Source organism: Natator depressus, chromosome 2 (assembly GCF_965152275.1).
Source record: "Natator depressus isolate rNatDep1 chromosome 2, rNatDep2.hap1, whole genome shotgun sequence".
Taxonomy (NCBI): Eukaryota; Metazoa; Chordata; order Testudines; family Cheloniidae; genus Natator; species Natator depressus.
Window position 1 is genome coordinate 228,459,328 of NC_134235.1, and position 26,548 is coordinate 228,485,875.

Below are 26,548 nucleotides of genomic sequence, written 5' to 3' on the forward strand. Positions count from 1 at the left end.
TGCCTGTCCAGGCTCTGTGCCTCATCACTGCAACCTGGGTCTCAGAGGTGTGCTAAGGTGGCCATGCTGCACTGCACAGACTTTCTGATTTGGGCCTACAGCCTGAGCTGTGTTCACACTGGAAAATGACAAAGCTTAGACCCAAGTCAAAGTAGGACTCAGGCTCTGACTCACCCCCCTAGCAGGGCCCTTATCACCAGATCCTGAGTGCTTACTCGGCTGAGTCAGACTGATTTGCCTGTGGATGGAAAGAGGACTTGGGCTCAAACCTGAGTGAGCTCCTGGGATTGGGGTGCAGCCAGCTACCACAGCACTAAGACACCCCCAGCTGGCCCTTATCCGCTGACTCCCTGCCCGGCTCTAATTTTATCCTGTAGACGCTTCCCGTGGTGGTTGGGCTCGAGGACCCTCCCCGGGTCTCTGGGCGGCTGCAGGTGTCTAGTGCCGTGGAGCCAGGCAGACCCAGCGCTGTCTCCAGCGCGCTCCTTGCAGGAGGCTCCGCGGAGCTGCATCGGGGCGGGCAGCGCCCTTTGCGCGGCTGCTGGCTGGGCTGGCGGGCGCGCTCCGAGGCCAGCCCGGGCTGAGTGGCGGCTCGCCGGCTCCCGGACCGTTTGTCTGCGCTCGCTCGGCCCCTTTGCACGATGGCCCGGCTGCTCCGAGGGCTCCCCGAGCGGCTGGTTAAAGTGCGGCTCCCCCCGATGGTGCTGGGGACCCCGGGAGCTGCTCACACGGACAGAGGTAGCTGCTGCGGAGCTCGGGGGAAGGCCTGGCGGGGCTCAGGCTGCTCTCGGGGCCGGGGCCGGGCCCGCTCCCCCTGGCTCTCTGCCCCTGCCCTGCCGGCTCCCCCGGGCACAGGCTTCTGTGCAGCTGAGCGCCTGGGCGAGCCCCCCTCAGCTGTGCCCGGGACGGGGCCGCCCGCTCCCCGCCCAGGACGCTGCACCCGCCGCCGCCTGCCCAGAGCGCGGGGGCTGTTCGGTGGCGGCGCCACGTTCCGCCTGCCGGGGGGCTGCTGGTGGGCGCTGCCTTCCCGCCCGCGCGCGGGCCGCCGCGTGCGCTAGGGGGTGCTCGGCGCCCCGTGCCTGGGAGCGGGTCCAGAGGCTTGGCTGAGGGCAAAGGAGTTTCCCCGCTGGAAACTTCTGCTGTGTCCTGTGCCCACCTGGGCGGGGCTGCAGGGAACTGCTCGAAGCGTCGGAGCCTGCGCGGTGGAACTTCGGCTGGAGCTGACCGCGTGGGCCCCTGGTCAGGCGGTGTCTGGAGGCAGCCGGGAAAATTCATGCTCCAGCTTAAGGAACCACAGAAACCTTTGCCGCCGTTCTGCTGCCCGCCCGCCCATGTGTCCCTTTCGGCTCTGGGCAGGGCACTCGTGGCCTGTGTCGATCCTGGCCTGCAGGAGATCATTTAGCTCACTGCGTGCCAACAAGGGTGCCATGCGAAATGGTGTTTGTGCTGAACACTCATCTGCCCTGTATCCCATTCCTCGGAGCCTCCTATCTCAAGTCTTTTTAATGACTCTAAAGGCTTTTTTGATGGGTGAATTGCTTGCTAGATCAGGAATCGCTTGGTAAAAGTTAATAGGCAATCAATTAAACCGGTGGAGCATGCAATTATGACTATGGCAATGGTCTGTTTTTTCTCATCCCTTATCTGCCCCTGTGTACACCCCTCTTCACCTTAGCTTAGCTTATTGCTGAATTAGTTGGAGAGACATAGTTATCAGGGATGTTCTGAGGTCACTGTTGAACACATAACATCCCTCCCCAAACAATTCATTGCTATCTCATAATATTGTTCATTACTATGGGGCCTCATTGTGCTGGCATTGTACAAATACAGACTAGCAGACAGTCCCTGCCCCAAGGAGTTTACAATCTATCTATCCCACCCCCCGACCCACTAGAAAGTGAAGAGGGGAAGGGTGACATTTCTGAGATTGCTGCTCCACTAGTCTGTGAATTTTTCAGATCCTAGTTAGTAGCTGTTTAAAATAAAACTTCACAGATTATACACCTGGTACCAAATAGGCTAATATTTGCAATTCTATAAATATAACAGCTTCAGTTTGTGAGCAGCTGTGCTAATAACCTATTACTCCCTACCACCAGCATGTGTAGGAGTACTGGTAGTTCAGGCTTTTGTGACTTGGTACTCTGGGCTCCCCGTCCATATATCGATGAACCCATGCTCTGATTTTTGCTATCCCTCTCCCATTCATTTGTGTGCGCTCTAACCTATGGATGAGCTTGGGCAGCCACTCCATACATTTTGTGGGATATTTCACCACCATTGCTGACAATGTATCAGTGAGTTCCTCTAGTTCAGTGGTTCTCAACCTATTTACCATTGTGGGCCATATATGTAGCTCTCTATGTGTTATGTGGGCTGCACCCACACAGATATATATATACTACCATGTGAGGATGTCACATGGGCCACATCAGAGGGGCCGACTCTGTGGGTGCTCTGGGGCTGGAGCACCCACAGTGAAAAATTAGTGAGTGCTCTGCACCCACTGACAGCCAAGCTCCCGGCCTCACCACCTCCTCCTCCCCAAGCACGCCGCGTCCCCGCTCCTCTGCCTACCTCCTAGCATTTCCCCTGGCCACTGCCAAACAGCTGTTTGGTGGTGTGCTGGGAGGGAGGGGGAGGAGCTGGGGAAGAGGCGCGGCCGGAGCAGGGATTTGGGGAAGGGGTTGGAATAGGGACAGGGAGGGGGCAGAGTTGGGGCAGAGACTTTGGGGAAGGGGTGGAATGGGGGCTTGGCAGGGCTGGGAAGAGGCGGGGCAGGGCTGCATGGAAGGGGTGGAGTGGGGGCGGGGCCGGGGGCAGAGCGGGAGGTCAAGGACCCAGGGGAAAGCGGGGAAGTCGGCGCCTATGGGCCATGTACGCTGATTGGGACACAAGTGGCCCATGGTTTGAGAACCATTACTCTAGTCTTTGATGGTCTGTAAATGAGGATAACATCTCTGTTAGCTTTGGCTCTGATTTCTAAGGGTCAAATTATGCCAAACCCTGCATGAATGTATGGGGTGAAGAAGGTGCACCAGCAGAGCAGTGGCTAAGGGGCCTCTGTGCTGACCCCAGCCTGAATGGAGGGCCAAGCTTGGGGAGTTCCAGGACAGGGGCTGTGTTACACAGCTCCAGTATCTTTAACATAAGTGGTGTGTAGGGACTGCAGTCACGGTTCCAGCCCATAGCATAGAGAGCAGGTGTGGAGTTTTGCACTGCAACAGCATGCCCTGCTCCTCTGTTGGGTGTGGCAATATTCAACTCCCAGCCCCACCTTCCTCACCTATATATTACCCACATAAACCTCAAGTATTCAGTTGTTTGTGGGCAAAGTGAATTTTCAGCCTGATGCTGAAGTGGACAGTGGCCAACAGATTGTGTTTCAAAATGAGAAAAGCACATATTTTAAAGTATATACTCTTTTCTTTTTCCAGTTAAAGATGTGGGGTCTCTGACTAGATATGATGAAACAGCTGTCACCACTGATTGGCAAAAGAAATTGACTCCGGAACAGTTCTATATCATGAGAGAAAAAGGAACTGAACTGATAAGCACGAGGTCTGATGCCTGTCAAGGAGACGGTACTGGAAATATATCTCATTTTGTTCATGTTTCTGGGCTTAATCCATCCTTCAGCTATTGGGGGTTGGGAAGAAACTTTCTCTGGGGGCTCTTTATCCCCATCTACTGCAGGATTTCTTTCCTCTGAGGCCTCTGGTGCTGGCCTAGATGGGCAACTGGTCTGATCCAATGTGGCAGTTCCTGTGTGCTTGTAAGCTGGTGTGCAGACTTAGCCCTTTCTTTAGGGATTGTTCGAGTTCCAAAAACAAAGCTCAAAACCAAAACAAATCAACTCAGATTACTGGGGAATAATTGCTGGGCCCTTTCCAGCTCCAACCAGAATACACCTTTCCCCTGCGGTTGCCTCCTTTGCACCAGCTTCCTCTTTCCTTTTATAACCCCACCCACAACAGCCATGTAATAGGCTGGAACTGAGTAACCCTTTACATGCCAGACCATGTTCATACCTTATCACCCTGCTATATTTCATTCTCTAATTGAAAGGCCATATGGTTTAGTTCTATGTCACTAACTTGCCATGTGCCCTTGGACCAAATCATGTAACCTGTGTCTGTTTCCTTAGTTGTAAAATAAGGATAACAATTCTCTACCTCCCAGAGGGGCTATGAGGATTAATTAGTTGTAGAGTACTTTGAAGTTGTTGAACTCTATACAAGTGAGTTGATCTGTGAGGTGCTGCACACTTCATGAGCTTAGAAGGTCGTGACACTGGCTTCACTACCTGGATGATTTACACATTTGATGTTAGACTGTATTCTGGAAGCTTTTGAAGGCAGGGGCAATCTTCACTGTTAATCCAAAGGCATATTCCCCTCGATTTTGTGTGCGTGTTTGTTGTTTGTTCCTCAAAGGCCTCCTGTGAAGCCGTCTGTTTTTTTCCTCTGTTTCAAATCTGACCCTCTACATGTTTGTTCCAGATGTTGAACCTTGAAAGTAGTATGTTAATACTATGTTGGTTTTTAGCCATTTACCGGAATCTATCTGAATAACAGAGATCCAGGAATGTACCATTGTGTATACTGCAATGCCCCATTGTTCAGGTAAGATCTTCAAAATTCCAGCGTATATGGCTATCCTAAGAGCTTCTTAGTATGACAGGCAGTGCAATATATTCTTAACGGGGGGAAAAAATCATAGCCCAGACTATCGAAAAATCCTTTGATGCTAGCATACGAAAAACTGCATGAGATTTCCAAGATGCTGGCAGGGACATGGGTATGTATTGGGCCCTCTTCTTAAGCACATGAAGATCTCTAATAACACCTATTATTTACTTGTTTGCTAACAATGGGCCTGGTACATTACAAGGAAGTAAGAAAACATGATGACCTTCTAAGATGCTTGCGGTGTAATTCAAAACAAACTGGACACACACAGCACCTGGCCCACTGGGAAGAGTTGGAGGTGATGTAAGAGGTTGCAGCACATGCAGGGTCGAGCAAAAGCAATCTGGGCCCAGCCCCTAGGCATATCATAATGCTGTGTGGTCCTTCCCCATCACTTGGAATGGTGGAGACAGAAGGACCTCCTCACTTCATAGAGGCAGGTGCAGCAGCATGGGGCCCATTTCTTCCCCCCCTAGGGGCAGAAGCAGGGTCCCTCCTCCTCTTAAGAATGCAGAAAGGGTTCCTTCTGGAGAGAGCAGACACTTCCCACCCACCCCTGTACTTTTCCCAGGGTGTATCTGCTTGAGTGACAGGGCCAGGGCTTCTGCACTCTTCCCCTGCTGCACAGAGGCCTCTGTTGGTTGATATGGGCTGAGCCCCAAAGTAGCAGGTCTTGGAGCTAATACTCCATTGAGATTAAGGGGGCAGATCATACCTCTGAGCTATTGTTTCAGGATGTCTGAAGATTCAGGCAGACATGACTTCATTGATTACACTTGTGTCACATTTTCAACCAGGAGGGCTAGAAACCTACTTTTTTTTAAAAAAAAAAAAACGGAGAGTCTGATACAGTCACATGACTCCAGAAGCTGGGACCTAGGCATGTCCTATAGTGTTTGTCCTCATCCAGCTCTGAGCATCGGTCATTTTGAAAGGCTTTGCAGAAGTGTGTTTTAAGGAGGGATTTAAATGAAGAGTGAGAAATTATTGGGATAAAACTACAAGGAAAGAAAAATAAATGGGGATCAGTCACTTCTCTGAATAATGGGAGAAGACTGGGACTTGACGCATGGAATTTTATGTTGGAAGAGTTTTAACTTTAGAAAAGATTAATTAGGGCCTTCAATGCAGCCATTGAAGATTCCATCCTACCACAAACACTCATGGATATTTTCATTTCTTTCATATTAAATCCCCAAAAAAGTGACTGGATGATCCTTGTTCCTTAATTTTATTTGTAAGACTGTCAGAGTTATGGATAAACAAATAGAATATATTCTCCCAGAGTGTGCCAAGCTGGTGTTGCTGTTGACAACTATTCTAGCTTTGACATGTCTTCACAGGTTTACAGACAAATTGCAGTTCTGATTCTAGATGCTGGAAAGGCATTCAGTAAAGTGAATGTACATTACAGCTGGGAAGAAAGGCAAGTATTATTATTAAAGCCAAACTCTTATATAGCACTTTTCATCAGTAGATCTCACAGCATTTCATAAAGGAGGTTACTATCTTTATCACCATATCCCAGTTGGGGAAACTGAGGCACAGAGCAAGGAAGTGACTTGCACAGGGTCACTCAGCAGGAAAATAGAAGAGCCAGGAATAGAAACCAGGTCTTCTGAATCCCCACCCAGTGCTGTATCCACTAAGCAACACTACCACTGACTTTGGAGCTAAGCAGGGCTGTTGTGCCCAGGCATAGTTGCTTCTGAGTCTGTGTAGAAGAGGTTCAGGGATGAACAAGAATGATTAGAGGCATAGAAAAACATTTGTATGAAGAGAGAGTGAAAAGATTGGGTCTGCTTACCTCTGAAAGGAGACAATGATAATGTATGGTAGAGAGAAGGTAGACAAGGCGTATTCACCCTGTCCCATAATAGAAAAACAAAGGGACAATCAGTGAAATTGAAAGGTGGCAGATTTAAAGGAAAAGGAAATATTAGTTTGCGCCATTAGCCTGTGGAATGTATTGCCCTAGAAGATATTGAGGCCAAGACCTTATCAGGATTCAAAAAGGAATTGGACATTTATATGGATGACAAAAATATCCAGAATTATAATAGTAAAACACACTGAAGAGTTTGGGGAGGAATATAAATCCTCGTGTACCATGGCATAAGCTAACCTCTAACTAATGGAAGTAAAGAAGAAACTCTCCTTGGGGGCAGGTTATTTCATAACTGCCCACTGCAGGGTTTTGCACCATCTTCTGAAGCAGCAGTTGCTGACCACTCTTGGAGACAGAACACTGCACCAAATAGGCCACTGGTTTGATCCAGCATGATGGTTCCCCCTTATCTCAGATGTTTATTGTCCACAGAGGCACTCACCAAGGATTTCCATCATCCCTCCTACTTTCAGGTTAGCCAAAGCGTCTTGACAGCTACAGAATTACCAGGGGCACTAAGGGCTTGATCCTGAAAGGAAAAGTGGTCATTAGACTGCTTAGCCCTGAGAAGTACTTACTGGCCCACTGAGTAGTCCTTCTCTAGACCCTGTTCTTCCGGAGGCAGTGCATCAGCTTTACTCTGCCGTAGAGCAGCAGTCTTGGTTTTCTATTAAAATTGTTACTGTACACCTACTTTTATATAGTGAGGACGGTTGCTGCCAACCCACTGTGTCTGAGCACCATAATATCTGCCCCCAGGCCTCCCTCCTTTCCCCCTTATCAGATCTTCAGGGACACAAGTGCCTAGGAAATGTGGCATGGGAATCTGTCTACTATTCTCTGCATACCCTTGGCATTACTGGCCTGTGAGGGGCAGATTTTCTAAGATAATTAGGTGCCTTTAAGAAGCAGACAGGCATCTAGTTGGATGTTCAAAGGCACCTAAGCAGGTTAGGTGCCGAACTCCTGCTAAGCAAATGGCAGTTAGGTGTCTAACCTACTCCCACTATATGGAATTTTCAAATATCTTTGAAAATCTGGCCCTGAGTGACTATGCTTTTCCTCTCCATACCCCCCTTATCAGCACTACACACTCTGCAAGATCATCAACATCTAAGTTTGTCAACAGGGTGTCTAGGAATGTTATATGCAGATGGCTCTACTGTCTGTAACTGAGCCAGAAAAGATGGTTCCTCATATTTTGGACCTAGGTAATTGCCTTGTATATTTCCAACTAAGAGTTAAATTGGGATAAGGCTGAAATCATACCAATTTCTATAAATGTTTTAAAACATACATTTCAGACTAGAACTTCAGTGAGAACCTGAGGAACTGCTATAAAATAAAACAACGTAAAGGCCATAGTAAAAATGAAGCAGGACTCAGCAATAAATGGTGATAAAACTAGATCGTGGTAAATGGGAATGGACTAAATTCACCTTTGGGTGAGCATGGAAATATATTTAATACCAATGAACACTGCTTAAACTTTTGTAGCTTTTTAGATCATTGCCCATAAACACTTTTAAAAATCAATGTTCAGAAGCTAGTAAGATGTTGCAAAACTCTGTGGAGACAAGGTAAAAAGCCTGCAATAGGCTAGAAAAGTGATACCTTCCAGCAGATCAGGGAGATTTTAAATTCCCAAATTGCAAAAACAATTGCTGTTCCTTTACATTAAAGCATCCTTTATATTGAATGTTAAATAAAGACGGAAGCATGAAGATGGGTCAGTATTGAAGAGAATTGTGTCAGTTGCTTTCATTTGTACTAAACCTAGTCTTATTGCAATAAAAAAACCACACACACACACACACACAGATCTTGTAACACACTGCTCTAGAAAAGCATGGCTAGAGTTGTCAAATAAATTAGGCTTTGATCCATTGCTACAGGGGAAAAAAAAAAATCACATTCTGGAACAGCCTATCCTTTAAGATTGGAAACAGGAAAATTCATAGGTTAAAATGGACTGAGAGAAAAAATTTCCATGATTCAATTTTTTAAGAAGGATCTACACAATGCTAATAGAAAAACTAGTATTTGAAAAGAGAATCATTCATCCTTGTTTAGCTGAGCTGTACACATACAAAGAACTTCACAATAAAAAAAACCGTATTTTTTTAAAATGCATCGGAGTTTTAGCCAAGGATAAACAAAAAGTTCTCTCTCCATATGGTAGCAGAGAGTAATAAGTATATAGATATATCTACTCAGTGGAAAAGGTTCAAAATACATGGAACAAAGACCTCAACCTTCATAGATAGCGAATTATGGAGTTTAAATGAAACCTCAAATCTTCAATAACCACATAGCTGAGACTTCTACTGCAAAAAGCATTTTTAGAATTATCAGGACTCCATCGAGGTGGCTAAAGTAGAAATCAAAGCAAATGGCATGTGTTGGAGATATAGTATGGTGAAGGCTAATCTAATGCATATGTTTTGGGAAAGTCCAGTTATCCATAAATTCTGCGATTAAGTACTTCAAAGGACAAATATGATCTTGAACAGCGGCATTTTTGTGGCTACTAAGTGTTTCTGTTAGAGGATATAAGTGATATACCTACTAGTAAACCACACAGGGACAATTTCTGTTTGAAAGCTGGTTTAATAGCTCAGAAGATTGATCCTTTGAAAATGGAAAGCCTCTCCAGTAAGGTTTAAACATTGTAAAACTGGTGTAGAAGACTAAATGAACTAGCAAATTTAGGGACAGATCCAAAACCGGTTGAGGTTGTAGTGGAAAAATTTCCATTGACTTCACTAGGTTTCAGATAGGGCCCTTACAGAGTATCATCCATTTAAATGAACAGAAGGATAAATGTAAGGAAATGTGGTTGTTTCTTGACAATTTATCAATATTCTGTTGTAATTTTCATGTACTGTGTGTGGAGTGATGGCGGGGAGTTAGTGTATGAACATGTAGAGCTTATTCTTGTGTTCTGGAAATAAAACTATTAAAACAGACAAAAAGAAACAGAAGTAGATGAAGTTTTAACCAGATGACGGTATTGGCTCAGGCCATGCCTTAGGAAGCTGCATGTGGCTCTTCCCCTGCCCATATGTGTTGGGGCAAAGCTGTCCCAGATGCTGCAGAGAGCCTTGCATAGCTGGAGTGGGGCAGAACTGGGGACCACATAATGTCCCTTCACCAACCCATATGGGGAATCTGCAGGCTCTGTTAACTTTCCTGCCATGAGCCTCTGTAGTACTGTAGTACTGTCCAATACCCACATGAGGTGAGGGGGCATGTTTCCCTCAGCAGATGACAGCTGGAGAAGCCCCTGGAGAACTGGTTCAGTTGAAGCCATGCAGTACAGTGCAGATGCACCAGGTCTCTGTGTGATAATCTGTCCTGGCTTCTAGCAGACCCCTGAGATCCCTAGGTGTTGGGGGCCAAACTCTGTACATCTTTTCGCAAACCTGTAGCTGAGCATTTTCAATAATACTTTGTGCCTTTGTATAATAGATGGAACAGTAGCCCTTAGAAGAGTGATCCTCCAGTCATTCCTTCACTACAGTCTCTCATATACTTGCAAAGATTATATTGCTTGTAAAATATTTACAGTTATTTACAAATTATGTGCCAGATGTACATTGCTACTTTTGACTTGAATTATAGTGAACATTGGCCATTTTAGAAACATTAAATGTTATGCTCAAATAAATTTGTTAGTCTCTAAGGTGCCACTAGTACTCCTTTTCTTTTTAGATATTAATATGTCTTTCTGAAAGGCACAGAAATAAGATTGTCAGTGTTTCATCATGCCCCACCATAACATGCGTATTTATCTTAATTAAATGTTTCACGTTAGAGCATTTGTGATACAGGACTCCCTTCTGCTACTGGAAACTCTTCAGTGGTGGCACCACTAGGTGCCACTGTAAGCATTGATTTTTGGGGAGCATTGAGAAAGCTGGCCCTGGAATAAGGGAATGAAAACCTGAGTGGAGACCTTCAGGATTTGTTCTTCAGTATATTTAGCATAGTAGTGCAATCAGTCTTGATTTGTTGCAATGATTTACAAATCTTTTATGCATAGAAATGAACAATTCTGAATTACTGTTATTAATAAATCCTACTTTATAATAGATTTTAAGATGAATGTGGAACTAGTTCTGTATTGGTAATAATCCCATAGATTAACTGTAGTGTTCTCTCTTTTTAAATGTCTGCTTAGAGAATTAAAATGGATGTAAAAAGGAACCCTTAAGGCAAATAACCTGAAATTGTTTCATTCTTGAGTACCATTTATTTTTCATGCCATGCTGTTCTGTGATTGATGTAAAATCTTCAGGTTTTGTATTGATTAGCTATATTGATTTGCATTATCTTTGACTTTATTTTTCCTCCCAACAGAATTTTGAATTGTACCTTCTGAGCAAAGGTTGGCTCAAGGATTCCCCACCCCCAGTCTCTTATCTTTTTCAGCATATTTTTTTCCAGTTCCTGTTTAACCACAAGTAGTAGTTGTCTCTGTAATGCTAATTGTCACCTCTTGGGGGCAGTAGATCATTGTATTCTAGAAAGCTCCATTGACTTGTGTAGAATTGATCTGCTGGACTTTTTTTAGTTACACCTTGTCGCTTTTGCTGTTTGAAGCAGCAGTTGCTCTGAGGTATGAACCTTGTCTGGAAGGTTAAACTAATGAGACTCCAAAACTTATTGTTATTTTCAACTTTGATTTTTTAAAAATAATGTATTTGGAAGCATAAGGTTTTGAACTGTGGCCTTTGGAGCTCTATGGAAAGTGCCTAGTGTGGTTAGCTATTTGGAAAGCCATTTTCAAACACTGTAGAAGGCTGGACCACCACTGATGAGACAGAAGCTTGTACTCAAGAAAGAACAAGAAATCTATTAGGTGAGAAGGTTCTGGAACAGTGATGTGCGGTGAAAAAGATGCTTACTGAGCCAAATGCTATTTAAAAAAACCCAAACACAAAACAAAAACAAAGGTGAAGGAGACAAGTATCAGGGGGTAGCTGTGTTAGTCTGTATCCACAAAAACAACAAGGAGTCCGGTGGCACTTTCAAAATGAACAGATTTATTTGGGCATAAGCTTTCGTGGGTAAAAAACCACTTCTTCAGATGCATGGAGTGAAAATTACAGATGCATGTATTAACATACAAAAGCCAGTAGGAGAACACTTCAATCTTCCTGGACATTCTATAACAGATTTAAAAGTAGTTATATTTGAACAAAAAACTTCAGAAATGGACTTCAAAGAGAAACAGCAGAACTAAAATTCATTTGCAAATTTAACACCATTAATTTGGGCTTGAATAGGGACTGGGAGTGGCTGGCTCATTACAAAAGCAGCTTTGCCTCTCCTGGAATTGACACCTCCTCATCTATTATTGGGAATGGACTACATCCACCCGGATCGAATTGGCCCTGTCAACGCTGGTTCTCCACTTGTGAGGTAACTCCCTTCTCTTCATGTGTCATTATATAATGCCTGCATCTGTAATTTTCACTCCATGCATCTGAAGAAGTGGTTTTTTACCCATGAAAGCTTATGCCCAAATAAATCTGTTAGTCTTTAAGGTGCCAAAGGTGAAGGAGAGAGTAGAAGGAAAAGCCAGTTTTTCCTATTGAAAACAACAAAAAAGGTCTGATTAACATCTATATTCTTGATTAATAACAAGATCTGCTGTCCTCAGTAGGTCAGAGAAGAAATACAATTCTGGCACTGGATGGCCTTCATTTTCAGAAGCTTTTGGTGCATGTGGTACAGATGAATGCAATGCCAATATCCTGAGGCATCCAGATACCTCATTGGGATCAACCAGCACAGAAGTCATTTGCAAACAGGTACATTTATCTTGAAGGTGGTACGGAAGGACTTTATGGTGTTTTCTTCTTTCCTCATCTTTCTTTCATTGTCTGCATAGTTTGCCATAGAACAATATCTAGAGATTGGTCCCTTTTTGCCTTAGAATCTGTCACTGTGATCATCTAGTCTGACCTCCTTCATAACACAGGCCATAGAACTTCACCAGTGTAATTCTTAGAGAATATCTTTAGGAAAACACCCAGTCTTGGATTTAAAAATTGTCAGTGGTGGAGAATCGACCATAAACCTTAGTAAATTGTTCCAATGGTTAGTAACCCTTACTGTCAAAAATGTACACCTTATTTACAGTCTGAATTGTCTAGCTTCAACTACCAGCCACTGGATTGTTATACCTTTCTGTGCTAGATTGAAGAACCCATTATTAAATATATGTTCCCCATAAAATACTTATAGACTGTATTCAAGTCATCCCTGAGCAGCCTTTGTTAAACTAAATAGATTAAGCTCTTTGAGTCTTTCACTATAAGGAATGTTTTCTAACCCTTTAATCATCCTTGTGGCTCTCTGAACTCTCTCCAATTTATCAATCTCCTTCTTGAATTGTGGGCACCAGAACTGGACAAAGTATTCTAGCAGTGAGTGCATCAGTGCCAAATACAGAGGTAAAATAACCTCTCTGCTCCTACTCAAAATTCCCCCATTTGTGCATTCCAGGATCAAATTAGTTCTCTTGGTCACAACATCACATTGGGAGCTCATGTTTAGCCGATTATCCACCTCAACCCCCAAAGGGTAAAACTTTCAAAATGTCTAAGTGACTTTGGCATCTAAGCCCCATTGAAAGTAAATGGGACTTAAATTTCTAAGTCACTCAGGTGCTTTTGAAAATGTTACTTGGTGTGTGAATTTATATAAAATCTCTGTGGATATGTTTTGTTTGCATCCATGCAGTTAGCAAATTAGTCTGTCCGGATGTATCTATAAGTATTATGATACCACTGAAAAATTTAATTTCTCATCCCTTGGGATTCAGATTTGTGAGTCAAGATCAAAGCAGTATCAGCTATAAAAATCCATTTTTGGTTGAGGGAACAATCTGGCAGATAAGATGAGCATCTTTTTAAGTACACTCAGGTTGGAATTTAGGAACAAAATCTATTACACCAATTCACTAGAGATTATTTCATGTGACCAACTGTTACAAACATGTCTGTGGTGTTTGGCCACACTTTGTAGGACCTGATGCCTCAGAGTGTACCAGAGGTGTGAAGATAGGATTGACAAAGTATTCCATAGAGGTTAGCAAGAATTTTGTGTGCATAAGACTTGCAGAACCAGGTCGTATCTTGCCTGCAGCAGGGCCAGGTTCTGTAGTGTGTACATCTTATTGTGTATTACTGCTAACCTGGAAAGACTGGGATCTCTTAGAACAACTCATAACCTCACATTCCTTTGGATGTCTTTACAGCTTGTGAACTTACTGTTAGCTTTGTGCTGATCCCACTCCTCATGCTGTGAGTGTAGAAAATCTTTTCTTAAAGAAATGTCTGAGTAGCCTGTAGGGTTTCTTTTTCCCGAGTTGTCACTCTTAACTAAGTTGTGGAATAGCACTGCACTGCAGAACATGGAGTGCTGTCTGATATTCTACCTTGAAGAGATTTGTATTCACTTAACTAATCATTGTTTTTCTGTTGCAGTGTGATGTTGGTCATGTGTTTGATGATGGTCCCAGACCTTCTGGACAAAAGGTTCTGTATCAACAGTGTTTCGTTAACATAAGAACGGCCGTACTGGGTCAGACCAAAGGTCTATCCAGCCTAGTATTCTGTCTGCTGACAGTGGCCAATGCCAGATGCCCAGAGGGAGTGAACCTAACAGATAATGATCAAGTGATCTCTCTCCTGCCATCCATCTCCACCCTCTGACAAACAGAGGCTGGGGACACCATTCCTTAACCATCCTGGCTAATAGCCATTAATGGACTTAACCTCCATGAATTTATCTAGTTCTCTTTTAAACCCTGTTATAGTCCTAGCCTTCACAACTTCCTCAGGCAAGGAGTTCCACAGGTTGACTGTATGCTGTGTGAAGAACTTCCTTTTATTTGTTTTAAACCTCCTGCCCATTAATTTCATTTGGTGGCCCCTAGTTCCTATATTATGGGAAAAAGTAAATAACTTTTCCTTACTCACTTACTCCACACCACTCATGATTTTATATACCTCTATCATATCCCCCCTTAGTCTCCTCTTTTCCAAGATGAAAAGTCCTAGCCTTTTTAATCTCTCCTCATATGGGACCTGTTCCAAACCCCTAATCATTTTAGTTGCACTTCTCTGAACCTTTTCTAATGCCAGTATACCTTTTTTGAGATGAGGACACCACATCTGTACTCAGTATTCAAGATGTGGGCGTACTATGGATTTATATAAGGGCAATAAGATATTCTCCGTCTTATTCTCTATCCCTTTAAACCAAGCTTAGACTAGTAAGAGAAGGATCTTTTGTAGCTTTCACAACAATACTTAACTTTAGTACCAAACGTGAATTCACTACCAGATCCTTTGTGCTGCTGGAGTTTTGCTTCATTGCTGTTGAGAAAATGTTGGTAAAAATATATTTATTGTAATTTCTAGCCTAATATTTGTGTTCATTTGAATTTGGTTTTAAGAATGTGTACAATGTATTAGTTTTGACTATAATGTTTAAGTTTCTATGAAATAATGCAAAATGTTTATGGAATTGAACATTGATGTGTTCCTCGATCTTGTAGATGTTGAAATAAAATGTTCCTCAGAATGATTGCCTTGTACTTAACTTAAACTTCTACATTAACTTTGAAAAGTAAATCCAAGTCATAGTGGCCTGTAGGTTTCAGTGTTAAAATGTTTGCTTTTTTTATGTTGGGTTCATCAAGTACTGATTAAAAAGCAAATAATGCACATCTGCGAATTCGTATTTTTCGAGGTCTGAGAGACATTTCATTAAAGCAGCGACTTGTGAGAGAGCAACTGACCCCAGAAATTCAAAGCTCTGCAGTGGGGCAATGTAAGTCCAAAGTATTAACCTTTCTCCCAGCCCCAATCTGAGACAACAGAATCAAAGGGGGCTTTGAATTGCTGCAATTCCCACCGAGATTCAATTCTGACAAATTTATTCTTCTTCCAGAATTGAATTGGGTTGGGATTGCAAGTGGAGACCTCACAAGGGTATGCTCCCCATTTTAGCTTGAATGAGGTGTGAGGTTCGTTAATCTTACCACTATCACCCCAGCAGTATTTAGGGATATAAGTAAAGTATTTAAAGACCACTGATTTTGTCTCTTACTTCTCCCATCTTCCAGATGAGATCTTAGCTTGTTTAGCTAAAGGATGCCATATCCTGGATGCCATCAGAAAGTAACTCTAGACTTTGAGACTCTTATTACAAGGTCAGCAGATCTACTCACTTGGTGCATTGCCTTGTATGACCAGTATGTATGATAACCCTTGTGTTCCCTGTTTTCTTCCAGCAGACCAGACCTACCCCCAAGGAAGCTAGATTTCACCACTTCTTGAGATCCATTTCCAGAAACCTATTTTCAGAGCATGGTTACCTTAGCCCTAGGCTCTTCCAGCAACGCGAGAGGAAGGCCTTTTCACACTACAGCGAACAGTACAGAAGTAAACATAATTCAAAAATGGGATGAAATTATTTTTTGGAATTTAATTTAGATTGTTGTTTTTCAGTGAAGAAGCCTTCCGATTGGGAAGACCTGTAACTAGACAGCCAGGGCACAATTTGTTCTTGCCCAATAGCTTCTTTGTGCTGGCTGTGCTACGTCAAAACAAAGGAGCCGTACCGTAGGTTCAAATTCCTTAAACTCCCAGTGAATATCAGCCGGCACAGGGAACCTGTTTTGTAGGCACCAATCTGTCTCTGTACTCTTCAGCCCTCACGAGCCCCCAGCATTGAGAGGGCAGGAGGATGGCTGGCTGGCTGGGACAGCCTCTAAATAGGGAAGACACAAGCCACTTCCATTGTGTCCCTGACACGAGTGTTAGTATTGGCACAGAGTGGAACTCAGCTCTTAGACGCCAATTATGTTTGTAAATGTAAGGGGATTGTTGCCCCCTTACTAACATTCAGTGGGGGGTGTTTTAGTTGCTAGCTCCAAGTACTAAAAAGGGGGAAAGGTCGATGGGGAATCAGGACCCTGAGACTGACAGCCCCCAGGAGCAATGGGGAGAGGCCAATGCTCCAGGTCAGCCTGAATGACAGGGCGGGCGGGCTAATCTGGGAGTCAGGAGGCCAGGGAGTTCCCATCCGCCGAGTGAGCTGGATTTGCCTGGGTCAGACAGAGTGGGGCCAAGCGAAGGAGAAAGTAGGGGCCCAAGCTGAGCTGGGGAGCAGAGCTGTGCCAGATCCAGAGGGACCAGAAAAGCAGCCCAGAGAGAGAAGACCCTGTCCTGGGAGCAGAGCTGCAGCCCCAAAGCCAGAGGCACAGCCCAGAGAGAGCAGACTTGCCCTGGGAGGAGAGCTGCAGCAACCAGAGCCAGAGGGGCCAGAAAAGCAGCCCACGAAGCAGGTCAGCGCTGGGAGCAGTCACAGAAGCAGCCTGCAGAGCAGACCTGTCCTGGGAGCAGAGCTGCAGCAACCAGAGCCAGAGGGGCCAAAGAAGCAGCCCAGGGAGCTGGAGGCACAGCAGCAGCAGTGCAGAGACAGAGTGGTGGAGCTGGGGCTGGAGCAGTCAGGACCTGGGTGCGGTGAGCAGCTGGGGAGAGGGAGGGGGACCCTGGGCAGCAGGCCCAGCACAGGGAGACGCCTCAGCCAAGAGGCTCTGCAGGCCAGGCTGGATCGTAACCCTGACAGGGTGGGGGCGACACTGGGAAGAAGGGTCCTACCACTTAGAGCCTGAGGCCACCACCAGAGCAAGTGTCCAACCTACAGCACAGCCAGGGCCTGAGAAGGCGGCCTGGGACTTACAAGGAACAGACTGTGAACTGCCCTGACATTCCAGAGACACTGTTTGTGATGTTCCCTGCCACAGAGCAGGGTGATATGTTTCCTTTAACCTTTCCCATTTTTCCTTATTCTTTTTAAAATTAATTGTTGATTAAATAACTTGCATTTGCTTTACATTGTATGTAATGGTTAGTGGGTCAGAGAAGTGCCCAGTGCAGAGAGAGTACCCCAGAGTGGGGACACCCTAGCCCCTGTCCTAGGTGACCACAGCAGGGTTGGGGGTTGAGCCCCCCAGGAGTCCTGGGCCCAGCCTTGTTGGGGTTATGAGGACTCTGCCAGACAGGAGAGCGGAAGGGGAGTCCTCAAGGGCAGGGAGGCCACTGGGTAAAGGAAGTGGAAGCGAAGACTCAGAGCCTTTCGCTAGCCCACTTCACCAGGGTAGTAAAGAAGCCAGGAAAGTTCCCCACAATAGCGGGACTATTCCCCCGCTTACATAAGGAAATGATGCCCTGAAGCAGGGATAAACAAGCTAGGTGTTTTATACAAACATCATCACTTTTTCATTCTACCATGACTTTAAACACTGTTAACAGAGGAAATCTTCTTAAGTGGACTTAGTTGGAAGTGGTTTTTTAAACTCCAAACCTCAACCATATTTAAAACCATTCAAGGAAACATGGTTCAGATGCAAGAGCAGCTCACTTCCTCCTTCAAACAGTGCCCTTGTGCCAGTGCCATTAGCAGACATGGGCAAAGGGTTTCACTCTAGATACTCCCTGATGCAAAAATAGCATCAGAACTAAGCCTTGTCCACTCACTGTAAGGATCCACAGGGGCGTTTGACTTGCTATCTTTTTACACATTTCAGAGATTTGATGACAATGGGTGCAAAGGCTTCTGTGCAAAAAATATTTTCAGTAATTTGTTTGTCAAACACATGTCTGTATAAGCTTGTACATACCTTTGTGCGGTTCCTAAGCACTTACATAAAAGGAAAGAATCATAGCTGTGCCGCACAGAGCTTTCCTACCTTCAGATTGTCACTCATCTATAACCTCTATAATGCTAACCTAGCTGGCTTTATACTGTTCCCTGCTGAGAGTTACTAGGCAACATCTCATTCAGTGCTACCTGTAACAGGTGTTTCTGTTTTCCCTTTCTTGGCTGCCTAAGTAATAGGGGTGTGCTAATTTATTTAGAGCTTTGCTGCCTGGTATAATTCTAACGACATGAAACATTTTAGTAAAATTTCAGTTCATGTAATAAGCAGTGCTGCATTCGTCTGGAGCTGTCCACGGAGTTTCATTTGTCATCTAAATCTTTTGAAGCATAGAATTCCTTATAACAGTTATAGTGATCACGGACATAGGGTAACTCACCCCTACATCATCTGTCAGCTCTAGAATCAGCCTTTCTGATAAATGACTAGTGACAACACACACAACACACATAATTCTTCCATCTAAACTAAAATAGAGCTCTGCACAAAGGACAGCAGAGCCATAAAACTGCATGAGGAGTCAGCGATGCTACTACTGAGCTCCTGGCTTGCTGTCCTCGGAGCGAAGAGCCAAATTATGTCAGACTTGCTTATTAACAGGACTAATGTGTCATTTGTGTTATATACTGTTGTCCACTTCCTGCCCACCTACTCTGGCCAGGGAATGTTGCAGTGTTGCTTATTCCTGTACACCCAGACTTGAAGTCCAGGTACTCTGCACAGGGATGGAAAGAGATCTCATGCCTCCTTACGCACCTATGTGGACATATAAGCCAAGAGACTACTAAGACCTCAAATATGCTTTCATTGGTTTTCTTCTTGGGATCTACTGCTCCATTATCAAAGGGTCCTTTAGGGCCCAGTTCAGCATTGCTCATTCGGGGAGAGTTTTGTCTGAACAAGAAGTGACTAGAGATTATCAAAGGAAACTGTGGTTAGCCGGCCATGTTTAGTATGTATAGACAGACAGCACAGTGTGACTCTGTATGTACATGATCAGATATTTCACTTGCAAAGTCCCCAAATTAAAATGCTCACAACACCCACCAATCCAGCTCAAAGTAGAGTGGAATGTGGCCTGTACTGTGATAGGAGTTCTGTCAGATCCACCTGCAGACTTGCACCAAAATAACTAGCTTGGTTTTAATTCACACCTGGAGTTATTTTGGTGCAAGTCTGTTTGTGTGCACTCTTAGCGTGGAGTACAAGTGTCTTATTTCAATGTAGCTTTAACACAGACCAGCAAAAATTGAAACAGGACACTGGGTTTCCTGTTGCTCAGCACCACAATATTGCAGTATATTCCACATAAAAGTGACACTCTGAATCCAAAATAAGAGTGTCAACACACAAAAAAGAACGAGGAGTACTTGTAGCTCAAATAAATTTGTTAGTCTCTAAGGTGCCACAAGTACTCCTCGTTCTTTTTGCTGATACAGACTAACACGGCTGTTACTCTGAAATCTGTCAACACACAAACTTGCACTGAAATAAAGTGTGGATTACAACCAATTTAATTAGTTTGGTGCAAATTTTTGCATAGACCAGCCCTTAGTGAAGTAGCAAGTTGGTGACTAGGCCAACAGTGAGGGCTGCCTGCGCAGAGATGGAGTGTTTCTTCTGTAACCGTAGGTGCTGTTGTATCCAACCAGAGGCTTGACTGAGGTGAGAAACAGCTGGTGACCACCCACATGTGCTGCAGAATGACCTGAGGGAAAACTCAAATAAGGATCAGGTTAGCTTTCGAGGCTCTTGTTTATAAAAAAAGAAAAAGTATTTACAAAGCTGTCATCTTATAGGCTGCACAGAATCAGAGAAATATAGGGCTGGAAGGGACCTTGCTTGCATGTCCAGACCCCTGCACTGAGGCAGGATCAAGTAAATCTAGACCATTTCTGCAACATGTTCATCCAACCTGTTCTTAAAAACCTTCAGCAATGGGGATTCCGCAACACCCCTTGGAAGCCTATTCCAACGCTTCACTATCCTTATTGTTGCAACGTTTTTCCTACTTGCTAACCTAAATCTCCCTTGCTGCAGAGTAAGCCCATTACTGTTTGTTCTACCATCAGCGGACATGGAGAACAAGCTAACTGCTTCCAGTCCTCTTTATAACAGCCCTTACTGTAGTTGAACACCCCCAGTCTTCTTTTCTCAAAACTAAACAGGCACAGTTTGTTTAACCTTTCCTTAGAGGGCAGGGTTGCTAAACCTTTTATCATTTTTGTTGTTTTCCTCCGGATTCGCTCCAATTTAGCCAATTTAGCCACATTGTTCCTAAAGTGTAGCTCTCTCCCACCCTCGACTTAGACACAGTACTCCAGCTGAGGCCTCACCAGTGCCGAGTTAACCAGGCCTATTATCTCCCACGTCTTATGTATGACACTCCTTTTAATACATCCCCCAGAATATTAGCCTTTTTCACAACTGCATCAAATTGTTGACTCATTCAATTTGTGATCCACTATATCCCCTGCAGATTCTTTTAATCAGCACTACCATTTAGCCCATTATTCCCTATTTTGTAGTTGTGTATTTGCTTTTTCCTTCCTTAATGACGTACTTTGCACTTTACTGAAGTTCATTTGGTTGATGTCAGACCTATTCTCAAATTTGTCAAGGTTCGTTTGAATCCTAATCCTGTCCTCCAAAGTGCTTACATTCCCACCCAGCTTGGTGTCATCTGCAAATTTTATAAGCATAGTCTCCACTCCATTATCCAAGTCATTAATGAAAATATTGATTAACACCAGATCAAGGACTGACCGCTGTGAGATACCCCTCCACTAGGTACATCCTCCCAGTTTGACAGTGAACCATTGGTAATTCTGTTAGTATGGTCTTTCAATCAATTGTGCAGCCACCTTATAGTAATTTCATCTAGACCATATTTCCCTGTTTTGCTTCAATGAATGTCATATGGGACCATGTTTTATTTAAAAAAAAACCTTACTAAAAATCAAGATATATCAAGTCTGGTTCCCTGCCCCCCATTCTTCCCCCACTTCACTAGGCCTGTAACCCTGTCAAAGAAGGAAATTAAGTTGTTTTTTGGCATGATTTGTTCTTGACAAAGCCATGCTGGCTGGTCTTTATAATCTTATCGTCTAGGTGCTTACAAACTGATTGTTTAATCATTTGTTCCAATATCTTTCCAGGTATCAAAAAGTTAGGCTGACTGGTTTATAATATCCTGGGTCCTCTTTGTTTTACCCTCTTTAAAGCTAGGTACTACATTTGGCCTTCTCCAGTTCGCTAAGACCTCACCTGTCCTCCATGAGTTCTTGGTGATAATGGCTAATAGTTCTCAGATTGCTTCAGTTAGCTCCTTAAGTACCCTAGGAAGAATTTCATCAGGTCTGGTTGACTTGAATACAACTGATTTGTCTAAATATTTTTAGCCTGTTCTTTCCTTTTGTTGGCTTGTGTTCCTTCCCCCTTGATGTTAATATTAACTGTGTTGAGTATCTGGTCACCATCAACCTTTTTTAGTGATGATTGAAGCATAACAGGCATTTAACGCCTCAGGTGTCATCAATTATTAGCTATCCTTCCCCACTAAGTAGAGGCCCTACACTTTCCTACAACTTTCTCTTGCTCCTAATGTATACATATGTGTGTACCATATGATAGTACATTTGATTGTCTCGCCTTCTTATGCGACTCATCTTGTTGGATTGTGAGCCCTTTGGGACAAGAGCCATGTCTACCTCTGTTTGTGCAAGTGTCTAGCACAATTGGTCCCTGAGCCTAACCAGGCTCTCTGGAGCTACTGTGATGTAAATAATGGTAATAAATAGCATGCTATGAAATCTGGAGATGGGAGGTTCAAAGGTTTCTTACTCTTTGTTTTGGCCACATCACCTCCCTTTGTATCCTTCCACTGGCTCTTCCTACACTGCATCAAATACATTTACGTGTATTCATTTTTAAGAGCTTTGGCCCCACCCTGTGTCTAATCTCATAGCCTTTAAAGGCCAGAAGGGCCATCATAATCACCTGGTCTGACTTCTTGCACATACCAGGCCACAGAACCTCACCTACCCACTCCTGTAGTAGGCCCAAAACCTCTGGCTGAGTTACTGAAGTCCTCAAATCTTAATTTAAAGACTTTGTTACTGAGAATTCACTCTAGTTCAAACCAGCAGGTGACCCATGCTGCAGAGGAAGGCAAAAAATCTCAGGGTCTCTGCCAATCTGATCTGGTAGAAAATTCCTTCCTTACCCCAAATATGGTGATCAGTTAGACCCTGAGCATGTGGGCAAGACCCAGCAGTCAGACACCTGGGAACAGGTGTAGTAACTCAGAGCCCTGCCCAGCTAGTGTCCCATCTCCGGCCATTGGAACTGTTTAGTAATAGGAGTCACAGATTGGCTACAATGGAATATGGCCTATCTCATCACTCCACAAACATATCAAGCACAGTCTTAAAACAAGTTTGGTTTTGAAGGCTGTGCCAGAACTTAACTCCTCCGATAGTTAGAAACCTTCATCTACTTTCAAGCCTAAACGTATTGATGGCCAGTTTATATTCATTTGTCCTTGTGCCACCATTGGCCCTTAAATTAAATAACTCCTCTCCCACTGTTTATGTCTGATATATTTATAGAGAGGAATCATATCTCCCCTCATCCTTTCTTTGGTTAGGCTAACCTAGCTTAAGCTAAGCTACTTAAATCTCCTCTTGTAAGGCAGGTTCTCCATTCCTCTAATCATCCTAGTAGCGCTTCTCTGCATCTGTTGCAGTTTGAATTAATCTTTCTTAAGCATGGGAGACCAGAATTGCACACAGTAGTCCAGATGTGGTCTCACCAGTGTCTTGTATAATGGTACTAACACTTCCCGTTCTCTACAGGAAATACCTTGTCTGATACATCCTAGGATGGCATTAGCCTTTCCAGGGCTGGCTCCAGGTTTTTTGCTGCCCCAAGCAAAAAATTTTCCACCCCAAGCTCCGAGCGCAACTTCCCAGGCAAAAAAAAAAAAAAAAAAGGGTGGCTGGAATGCCGCCCCTGGAATTATGCCACCCCAAGCATGTGCTTGCTTTGCTGGTGCCTAGAGCCAGTCCTGAGCCTTTCTCATGGCCACATAATGTTGGTAGCTAATACGCATCTTGTGATTGACCAGTATACCTAGGCCTTTCTCCTCCTCTGACGCTTCCAACGGATACATTCCCAGCTTATAGCAAAAAATTTTCCTGTTAGTACCTAAAAGCATGACTTTGCACTATTGAATTTAATCCCATATCTATTACACCAGTTTTTAAGGTCATCCAAATCTTCTTGTATGATAGTTTGGTCCTCCATATTGGCAATACCTCCCAATTCTGTGTCGTCTGCAAATTTTATTAGCACAAGCCTACTTGTGTCAAGGTCAGGAATGAAAATCTTAACTAAAATTGGTCTCAGGACCAGTCCTTGAGGAACTCTACTAGTGATCTCCCTCCATCTTTCAGTATGACCCGTTGTAGTTTCCCCTTTAACCAGTTCCTTACCCACCTATCTCTTATATACTATCAAGACATTGGCCTCTGCTCCACCAGCAATGCCATCCATCAGCCCAGTTTTAACTCAAACATCTTTGTGCTTTCTCCTCCGCTGCCTAGCATAGAAACAGGCATGGCTAGGGCAGAAGCAAGCCAGAGCTGGAGCAGGAGCAAGGACAGTCTGTTGAAACTATTAGCAATGGAAATGCTCCCAGCCAGATAAATGTTGAGCTGACTAGAAACTGCTTCCCTTAGGAACCTATATATCTGCCTTGGGATCACCTGGGTGTATCCTCCCCTGTGGACTGGCTGAACCCTGGTTGAATGGTGTGGGGGGCCTGTCACAAGACCTGCAGGTAATTGCTTCTGGTGACTTATCACACTCTCCAGCTCAGGAATGACTCATCAGGCTTCAGCAGGCTTGGGCTCAGCGGTGTCACATTATGCATGGGACGATCTCCCCTTAAAAATCTGCAAAACCACTTCATTATCCTCTCTTCAGATCTCTGCTTAAATCTTACATCTGTCACGATGCCTACACAGCACTCCACAATGGCTAGGCAGCTGGCATGCTCTGACTGCTGCTTGTTACATCAATCGTAGTCACCTTGTGCTCCCTCACATCTGTTAGGTGCATCCATGTGGTGTCTCATCATAGACTTAGACCCTGTAAACTCATAGACATTAAGGTCAGAAGGGACCATTATGATCATCTAGTCTGACTGCCTGCAAAATACAGACCACAGAATCTCACCCACCCACTCCTGCAATAAACCTCTCACCTATGTCTGAGCTATTGAAGTCCTCAAATCATGGTTTAAAGACTTCAAGGTGCAGAGAATTCTCCAGCAAGTGACCCGTGCCCCATGCTGCAGAGGAAGGCAAAAAAACCCAGGGCCCCTTCCAATCTGCCCTGGAGGAAAATTCCTTCCCGACCCCAAATATGACGATCAGCTAAACCCTGAGCATGTGGGCAAGATTCACCAGCCAGATACCCAGGAAAGACTTCTCTGTAGTAACGCAGATCCCACCCCATCACAGGTCATTCGGCCTATTTACCATGAATAGTTAAAGATCAATTAATTGCCAAAATCATGTTATCCCATCATACCATCTCCTCCATAAACTTATTGAGCTTAACCTTGAAGCCAGATAGGTCTTTTGCCCCCACTGCTTCCCTTGGAAGGCTGTTCCAGAACTTCACTCCTCTGATGGTTAGAAACCTTCGTCTAATTTCAGGTCTAAACTTCCTGATTGCCAGTTTATATCCATTTGTTCTTGTGTCCACATTGGTACTGAACTTAAATAATTCCTCTCCCTCCCTGGTATTTATCCCTCTGATATATTTATAGAGAACAATCATATCTCCCCTCAGCCTTCTTTTGGTTAGGCTAAACAAGCCAAGCTCCTTGAGTCTCCTTTCATAAGGACAGGTTTTCCATTCCTCGGCTCATCCTAGTAGCCCTTCTCTGTACCTGTTCCAGTTTGAATTCATCCTTCTTAAACATGGGAGACCAGAACTGCACACACTATTCCAGATGAGGTCTCACCAGTGCCTTATATAATGGTACTAACACCTCCTTATCTCTACTGGAAATACCTCGCCTGATGCATCCCAAGACCGCATTAGTTTTTTTCACAGCCATATCACATTGGTGGCTTATAGTCATCCTGTGATCAACCAATACTCCAAGGTCCTTCTCCTCCTCCGTTACTTCTAATTAATGCGTCCCCAGCTTATAACTAAAATTCTTGTTATTAATCCCTAAATGCATGACCTTACGCTTCTCATTATTAAATTTCATCCTATTACTATTACTCCAGTTTACAAGGTCATCCAGATCTTCCTGTATGATATCCCAGTCCTTCTCTGAATTGGCAATATCTCCCAGCTTTGTGTCATCCGCAGACTTTATTAGCACACTCCCACTTTTTGTGCTGAGGTCAGTAATAAAAAGATTAAATAGGATTGGTCCCAAAACCGATCCCTGAGGAACTCCACTGGTAACCTCCCTCCAGGCTGACAGTTCACCTTTCAGTATGACCCGCTGTAGTCTCCCCTTTAACCAATTCCTTATCCACCTTTCAATTTTCATATTGATCCCCATCTTTTCCAATTTAACTAATAATTCCCATGTGGCACCGTATCAAATACCTTGCTGAAATGTAGGTAAATTAGATCCACTGCATTTCCTTTGTCTAAAAAAATCTGTTACTTTCTCAAAGAAGGAGATCAGGTTGGTTTGGCATGATCTACCTTTTGTAAAACCATGTTATATTTTGTCCCATTTACCATTGACCTCAATGTACTTAACTACTTTCTCCTTCACATTTTTTTCCAAGACTTTGCACACTACAGATGTCGAACTAACAGGCCTGTAGTTACCCAGATCACTTTTTCCCTTTCTTAAAAATAGGAACTATGTTAGCAATTCTCCAGTCATATGGTACAACCCCTGATTTTACAGATTCATTAAAAATTCTTGCTAATGGGCTTGCAATTTCATGTGCCAATTCCTTTAACGTTCTCGGATGAAGATTATCTGGGCTTCCCGATTTAGTCCCATTAAACTGTTGAAGTTTTGCTTCTACCTCGGACAAGGTAATCCATATCCTCATTCCCATTTGTCATGCTACCATTATCCCTAAGCTCCTCATTAGCCTCATTAAAGACTGAGGCAAAGTATTTGTTTAGATATTGGGCCATGCCTAGATTATCTTTAACCTCCACTCC

General features: G+C 43.9%; 1 protein-coding gene across 1 annotated transcript; it reads left to right on the forward strand.

Moving 5' to 3' along the window:
* Positions 1-561: 561 nt before the first annotated feature.
* Positions 562-14,163, forward strand: MSRB2 (methionine sulfoxide reductase B2). The gene is given in 6 exon segments (XM_074943407.1): positions 562-738; positions 3,441-3,551; positions 4,550-4,628; positions 12,254-12,401; positions 14,082-14,129; positions 14,131-14,163. Coding segments are annotated over 6 exon segments (516 nt in total). The 5' UTR covers positions 562-641.
* Positions 14,164-26,548: the final 12,385 nt, after the last annotated feature.